This window comes from Rhipicephalus microplus, chromosome 2, assembly GCF_043290135.1.
Source record: "Rhipicephalus microplus isolate Deutch F79 chromosome 2, USDA_Rmic, whole genome shotgun sequence".
In the NCBI taxonomy this organism is placed as follows: Eukaryota; Metazoa; Arthropoda; class Arachnida; order Ixodida; family Ixodidae; genus Rhipicephalus; species Rhipicephalus microplus.
In genome coordinates this window covers 162884067-162892118 of record NC_134701.1, presented here as the reverse complement: position 1 = coordinate 162892118, position 8052 = coordinate 162884067, and the positions used below count along the sequence as shown (strand labels likewise).

At 47.1% G+C, this 8052-nt stretch overlaps 1 protein-coding gene across 1 annotated transcript; it reads left to right on the top strand.

The window, feature by feature from the left end:
• The first annotated feature begins 3977 nt into the window (after positions 1 to 3977).
• Positions 3978 to 7917, top strand: LOC142792512 (uncharacterized). The gene is made up of 3 exons (XM_075885641.1): positions 3978 to 4043; positions 5458 to 5796; positions 5875 to 7917. The coding sequence occupies exons 1-3, from the start codon at positions 3978 to 3980 to the stop codon at positions 6973 to 6975; spliced, it is 1506 nt and encodes a 501-aa protein (XP_075741756.1). The 3' UTR covers positions 6976 to 7917.
• The last annotated feature ends 135 nt before the right edge of the window (positions 7918 to 8052 follow it).

The window sequence follows — 8052 nt, the reverse complement described above, 5'->3', positions numbered from 1 at the left end:
GTTATGACAGCAAGCACCGGCAGGCCACATATATTCCGGGAGATCTCGTGTTGGTGTGGAAGCCTTTACGCAAACGTGGCTTGTGCCAAAAACTGCTCGCGCACTACATCGGACCTTTTGTTATCCTTGACCGCCTGAGCGCAGTCGACTACCGCATCGCACGTCTTACAGCTAGCGGGAGACGTTCCAGAAAGACAGAGGTCACGCATGTCGCTCGCCTGAAGCCTTTCAGTCAACGCGACACTGCATGAAACGCGCGGCGCGCTTTGTCTGCGAAGGGGGAAATGTTACGCCACGTATGTGCCGGACGAAGAAGGAAAAAGAAGCAAGGGGTGTGGAAGAAGAAGATCATCATCATCTGCCTGCGCCGATACGGCTCGTCCCTCGAACCGTGTATCAATAAACCCCCAGACGCCTACTGAGGTCGTAACAATATATATATATATATATATATATATATATATATATATATATATATATATATATATATATATATATATATATGCAAATTTCTTGACAGAGGGAAGGCTAAAATCAATAGAAAAGAAGCCAGAGTGCTTTGCTAATGACGGTTGGCATGCAAACACGGACACAGTGAAAGAACTACACTACACAAACACCACTAGTGGCGTCTCATCCTTTTCTGCCCCTCACTTTCTTTTGTGATAAATACCTACCAATTAGCTCAACTTTATTCCATTCTAAACAGGGGCATCTGCAGAACTTAATTAGGGTGGTGCATCCACAAGGGGAGGGGCATCCAGCACGGCAGCTTTTCTTTCACTGCAGACACATGATAGGCAAGATTAGTCAATAGTGCGAAATTGAATAGAAATCATGAAGGCCAGTACCTGAGTGCACGAATAAAGCTGAGTAGCTTAGCTACTTTATAAAACAAACAAACAAATATAAATATATATATATATATATATATATATATATATATATATATATATATATATATATATATATATATATATATATATATATATAATTTCAGGAAAGGTGCATGCACCCTTCCCCCCAGGAATCTTTTTCCGGACGCCCATGATTCTAAGCAAGAGTGGCCTTGTTGTCTGGAGCCTAACACACATACGCACTAGTTGGGCTGAGCTTTCAGGTTCATTTCACCACCTGTGCAATTCGCACACTGCTCAACATGTGCACTTACCAGCACAATATGCATCTGTATCTCAAGATTCCAACAAAAACAGCTACAGGAGAACACACAAACCTTAGGTATGCAAAAAATGAGCTGTTGCTGTATTCAGCACATATGTGACACTGCTGGAACACATCAATAGAGAGACCAATGAAAATGCCTCAACCTAGCTGTTGCCAGTACATTTGGTTCATTGGCGCTTCTCAACACAAAAAGGCCAAGAAGTGTTGCAAGGCCAACATTGATTATGAAAGAATTCTATGGCACGCTGACCAGCATTAGCTCAAAATCAACCCATTCATTGCACCATTAGTTTTTCAATTTTTTATAACTCTCAGCATAGAAAAGGCCAATAAGTGTTGCAAAGCCAACATTACTTATGAAAGTTTGGGGAATTCTTCGGCACGTCAACCAGCATTAGCCCAAAATCAGCCCATTGTATGGCACCATTAGTTCTTCAAAGTTTTACAATTATCAAGATTTTTTTTTACCCCATGCTTTATGAATTCCTACATTGTGAAAGAGTGGGATTGTGAAATTATACTACCGACATTCCACCAGAATTGTTTACTGCTTGGAAGCATTGCACTCGCTGATTGTACCAACTCAAGTGACATTTTTACTGTATGCTTTGGATTTGCAGTGTCACTCATTGTAAACATTTAATTAAGTGTCCATATAAACCTTCTCAGTAAACGACCGGTTAAACTGTATTGTGAGCAAGGCGTAACGTATGAAGTCCTTCAAAGTAAACTGGTCATGAAGCACTTGTAATGTCTGTGCATCATCAGATGAACTACCTTAGACATTTTCTATTGCACAGCGCTACTAGTACACACGTCTGCAAAATACATATATCGCACATGTCCGCATCTGCCAATAACTTAGACCTAGCACAAGCAAGCGGAATAGCACATACTGAGACAGCGACGGTGCAAGTGAAACACCACTTGCTCTCGTGTCAACTTGCTTACACCGCCCCTGCCTCGGTGTGAGCTATTCCGCTTGCTGTATGCACACGAACAAGCCCAAGCTACTCTTCTTGCGCACAAGCATTTCTACGGGACACTTAAAATGTGTGCAGCTGCATGAAATGCAAAAAGAGAAAAGAAACGAAAAACACTTCTCAAACCATTTACGGAAACTGCACAGAGTCGGCACACATGACACACATCAATAGAGAGACCAATTAAAATGCCTCAACGTAGCTGTTGCCAGTGCATTTGGCGCATAGGCGCTTTCTTAACAATTATCACTTCACATTGCGTTTTCACACCTCACTTGCCTGTATGTCTTTTCCCCCGAGTCGGTTTCAGTGCTAATGAGGACGTGTAGTTGAAACGGCCTGCCACGCTTTATGTGGTCACAAATTAACGTAACTTTACTAGCTCGGGAGCTGTGGACACACGTCCACCCCGTGTGAGTGGTTCTTAAGAAAGAGAAAGGAAGAGAAAAGTGAGCCCCGTTATTGTCTGCTTCAGTGAGCGACACCGCCACAAGTCTCACAAGAGATGGGGGTGAGGAGGGATAAAAAGGGTAGAAGTAGAGGTGTAGAAAAGAGGAAGAAGAAGCAACAACAAACTGAAGGGATAGGAGAGACAGGAAAGATGGAAGCACGGTCACTGGAGTCCGAGGACGGGGTACACTTGCGAGAGATGTTGTCGGCGTCTGTAGATGGCGTAGAGCAGGTCCAGTAAGTCAGAGCTTCACTGCCGTCCACCCCGTTCATGCTTCTCACACACACCCATAACACACCACGCGATTGTACGTGTTCCGCGTGTTCCGTGGTTTACCTAAACCGTCCCTAGACACACTCTCTGCTCCTAGGTGACTAAGTACCTAGATGAGCTATCACTTTGTGTGACCAGGTGCAACGTCATCAAGCATTGCAGTGACTACGCATGCGCAAGCCTGCCCTGCCTCTGTATAAATACACCGGCATCGTGAAATAAAGGGCTTTTTTTTTCGTTTCCAGCTGCATGACTGTCCACATGGTGTCAGAAGTGGTTCGTTTGATACCACCGTAAGTCGGCGATGAATGAACCCGCCGATCGGCCGCTAACGCCCGTCACGAGAATGGCGTCAGCGCTGCTGCAGCCACCGAGGCCACTAGACTTGTCTGGGGACATGTTTTGCAACTGGACCGCATGGAAACGTGAGTTCGACCTTTTTGCTACGGTGACGGGACTGAGCCAGCAGCCTAAGGGTGTTCAAGCCGCAACCCTTTTGATGACAATAGGCGAAGACGCGAGAAGAACATTCTATACTTTCAAGTTCGACAGCGAAGACGATAAAAAAGACCTCGGAAATATTTCACCAAAGTTCAAGGCGAATTTGAAGCCGTCTGAGAACCTCACCTTTAACGAATTCCCATTTGGCTCCAGGGACCAACAAGAGGGAGAGTCGTTCAATGACTGGCTTACGGAGCTGCGAATCCTCGCGGGGGGATGCGAATTCGGCGAGCTTGAGGAACGGCTGATTCGGGGCAGGATAATTCTAGGCACTAAAGATAAGGATTTCCAGCAGAAGCTTCTCTCGGGAAAACGCCTCGTTTTCAAAAGTAGTGCAAATGTGCCGCGCAAGGGAACAAGCAAAAGAACAGCTACTAGAAATTAGAGCCGGAACGGACAACCCGACAATAGGCAATATGCGAAATTAACAGCGCCATCTAGCGAACGCAGCAGGTACCCTATCCGCCATTTTGATGCTGGCGAGGCTCGACCACTACGCACGGGCGACCTGCATGCGAGCGTACCACGGAACGTACGCGCTTCGACGCTCCGACTGTCGCAGTCAGATTCTTTTTGCTGGCGAAATGCCAGTACACTGCTGTGTACCGCTGTGCAAGCAGCGCGGAGTCACAGACAGCGATGGGAGCAAGGTATGTGGCACGAATTACGTTTTTGCAACGATCATTTAAACGCAAAACAGGGTATTGCGTGCAGAAGCTTTATGGGCACATTCTAGGTTGCATGAATCTCCGCGGTGCACGGGCTGCACGAGAGCAATGCAGGACTAACCATTTTTCTGTGTTACTCAGACAGGCCGTGTTTTTATAGGTTTGTCAGCTTTGCGGCTAGGTGTTTTCACTACGTCGGCCCTCTCCACGACAGTGGTGCTCTTCGATTTACCGTCTCGGACTCGCCGAGAAGCTGTCCGGCATTCGAATTTCCCTATGGCTTAGGGGAATCCTCGGACTACCCGCGGCGAGTCCGAGATGGTAAATTGAAGAGCCCCGGTGATTCTCTGCAGTCGAGTGAAGAGTGCGCCGCTGCTGTTGGGGTAACTAGTGTGATAGAACCGAATTGTTAGGGCGGGCTGTTTTGTGATGAGATTACACCATGTAGGTAGACGACGTATAAATGTTATTTTTGAAGGTGATTGCGCACAGAGACGTGTAGAGCTTCCGCTACTCCGAGTAACATGCCGTACACGCATCCTAGAAAGGCAACTCGGTTGCTTGTCCGCGTTCAGGCTCCGTTGTGTCCCAAGTACGGTCACCGCGCAGCAATAAACTGTCATTCGGAAGATGAGGGCTATGCCCACTTTCGAACAGAAAAGTATCTGCTCAGGCGCTTAACTTCAGTTCCCCCAACGTGCGCGGACGCAACTTTTCCATTCGGTCCTCTCTCACCGATATTCCTTTACCAACGAAATAAAATCGAAAAGATAGCGGGGCGCGCTGCCGTAGGTTTGGAAAACTGGCACCATGAGTATCGCCAGGGCTTGACTGAATGACGTTCTGCATGAGTTCAGAGCGCGGCAGTTCCATTTATTCGTGAGACGGGATTCATTCTCTGCATTTTAGTCTCTTCGGCTCAGTTGTGTTGCAGCTGTTTGGTTGTGTTGCAACTCACCTCACCTGAAAAATGTTTCATGTTGCATTATCAAGCATACAGCTGTGGAGGCAGCCATAACTTAGTTGTACGGGATTCTGCCTTTTGGCTGCCTTAGACTCGCAGATCATAGAAACCTTTGAAGCTACCTGGAGATAAAAAATAACTGATTTAAATTCCCCCCAGTGTCCACAAGTGACTAATGCCTCTTAAGGCTTGCTGTGAAGGGCCATATCTAGGAAAGGCTGCTAGAAAAGGGGAGTGTGCGCAGAAAAAACTGAGGGGGGTGGGTCACATTACAAGTGCATCATTAGTCCTGCAATGCACGTATTAGTGTGACCTCTATTCTTTGTGAGATGAATTTGTGATAGTGATTGTGTTTGTAAACAACAGTCAAACAGCTAAGAGAAACCAAGCTCATGACGTCGCACTGAATGTTTGTTTGCTTATATCTTGTAGGTATCCTTCCACCGCTTTCCGAAAGATGCAATGATATACAAAAAGTGGATTGTTGCGATCAAGAGGGATGAAGGCCCGGAATTTCAAGTCGGCAAGTCAACGAAGGTCTGCTCGAAGCATTTTAGGTCATCGGACTTTATACCTAGCGTTGCGAGTGGCCGCAGCCTCCTTCGGGACTCGGCAGTTCCGTCAGTTTTTGCTTTTTCCAAGGAAAAGAAAGAACGGAAGCCCCCAAAGCCATGTGCTTCACCACAAGTAAGAAGCCAAAACTCGGTTCTAGGCCCAGGAGTGCTAGGCGATGAGCTTATGCATAGCCCAGATGAAGTGAAGGCAGCACCGGTAGGTCTAGAGGAACCCACTAGGCTCAACAGCTGACTTGAAGGTGAAAATGCACGTTTGGCCGAAACGATAAAACAGAAAAACAACGAAATCGCGCGGCTCCGAGACGAGCTTTGCCAAATCAAGGAGCAGCTTGTTGCTGCAAAAGGAATCATCGGGCAACTGGGCTTCGAAAAGGCGTCCTTGAGTTGCCAACTTGCTGCTGAAAGAGAACGAACGGCTCCCTTCACAGTGGAACGGTTCAAGGACTGCAACGAAGACATGCTATTTCACACTGGGCTGCCAAGCTACAACCATTTCAAGAACCTTCTGGTCTACTTGAACCCCGGTGATGATGGGTGCAACGTTCTACGTTCAGAACGTACAGAAAGCAGTGAACCCAGATCATCGCGAGGGCGGAAGAGAAAACTAAGCACGGAAAATGAGCTGTTTTTGGTGCTAGTCCGACTGCGCCTCGGCCTGTTTGAAGATGATTTGGCTCACAGGTTCTGCATTGCCCAGTCAACTGTGTCCCGAATATGCACATCGTGGATTAACTTCCTGTATGCCAAACTAGGCCTGTTACCTCTGTGGGCTCCTAGAAAAATTGTAGATACTACAATGCCACCCGAGTTTAAGGAAAAGTATTCATCGACTCGAGTAATCCTGGACGCCACGGAAATACAGTGCGAGGTGCCATCATCCTTGTCCTTACAGTCTACAACGTACTCCCCATACAAGTCGAGCAACACATTCAAGGGACTCATCGGCGTCCTGCCTAATGGCTTTGTCGCCTTTGTGTCAGAGCTTTTCACAGGATCCAGCTCAGACAAAGAGTGTGTGATTAGGAGTGGTTTTTTAGACTTGAAGTTTGACGACGAAGATGCTGTTATGGCAGATAACGGCTTTCGCATCGAAGATCTCTTGGAAAAGAATGGAGTGAAATTGAACCTGCCGCCGTTCCTGAAGGGTGGCACATTCTCACCTGAGGAAGTGAAATCTACAAAGGAGATTGCTGCTTTGCGGATACACGTGGAGCGGCGGATACAGCGGATAAAGGCATTCCACATTTTTGATAGACCCATACCGTTAACCTTGGCTCCACTGATTAACCAAATTTGGACTGTGACGGCAATCCTGAGCAACTTCCAGTCTTCTCTCATGCAACAGTCAAGTGGCAAACCGCAACAAGAGCCTTAGATGTGGCAAGCTAAAGAATTACGCCCTTTCCCACGAGGGGATTCCTGCGAAGGATGCGGAGCGTAACGGGGCTCCATCTAAACAGCACTTTGCGACTTATCACAAAGTATATATTTTTGCAATGCACCAATGAAGTGCAAGAGTTTTTTTTTTCAGCGCACGCACTTGCTTTCACGAGACGAGCCCGCTTCCACTTTAAAAGCTCTGAAGCGACAGTGTTGCTGGTGTCCTCCTGGGCCGGCACGAGCCCCGACCATGAGATGGCTCCTGGAGCGACAGTGTTGCCGGCGTCTTCCTGGGCGCATGCGCAGGTGGCGTGCGGACGACGTACTATGGAGGGACAGAGCCCAAGCCTAAGATGCATTCGCAGTTACGCTCCGCATCTAAAAGAACACACAGCACTAGGCACGTTTTAATGCACCGACGACTGATGATTGACTGTTTGTGAGGTGTAACGTGCCGACGCTACACAGGCGATGAAGCGCGCCGTAGTGGAAGGCTCCGGAGTAATTCTGATCACCTGGGGGTCTTTAACGTGCACTGAAATCTCAAACACGCAGGCAATTTCACTTTCCGCCTCAGTCCAAAAAGCGGCTGCTCCGGCCAGGAAACGAGCCCACAAATGGAGGATGACTGCAGGATCAAAAGGGAGATGACAGCACGGACCGTGAAACTGGTAATCTGCAGCTGTGTGACTTGAGCACTCAGGGGCGCCACGTGCGCGAACAAAAAGTCTTGAGCAAGAAGGCAATGTTGTGCGCTGTTAAGTTGTTGCTCACTGTGTGATTCGTTCAAAGACGTAACCACCAAACTTGTACTCACCGTGTAAATACTTGTGCAATTTTTTTCCTGGTCATCTCCGGACACCATTCACGCTACCAAAAGGCTTCCGAACCTGGATTCACAGCAGTACTTTGTCAAGCTCTATTATTATTTCTTCGCTCATTTGTAATCCTTCTTTATTGTTCATATACTGTGTTGTGTTTGTTAACCTACCTCAAGTTGACTCTCATTGTAAAAAATCTTGCAAAGATTGACTATAAACTGGTTTTGTTTTGTCCATGTGCAGCTCAATGG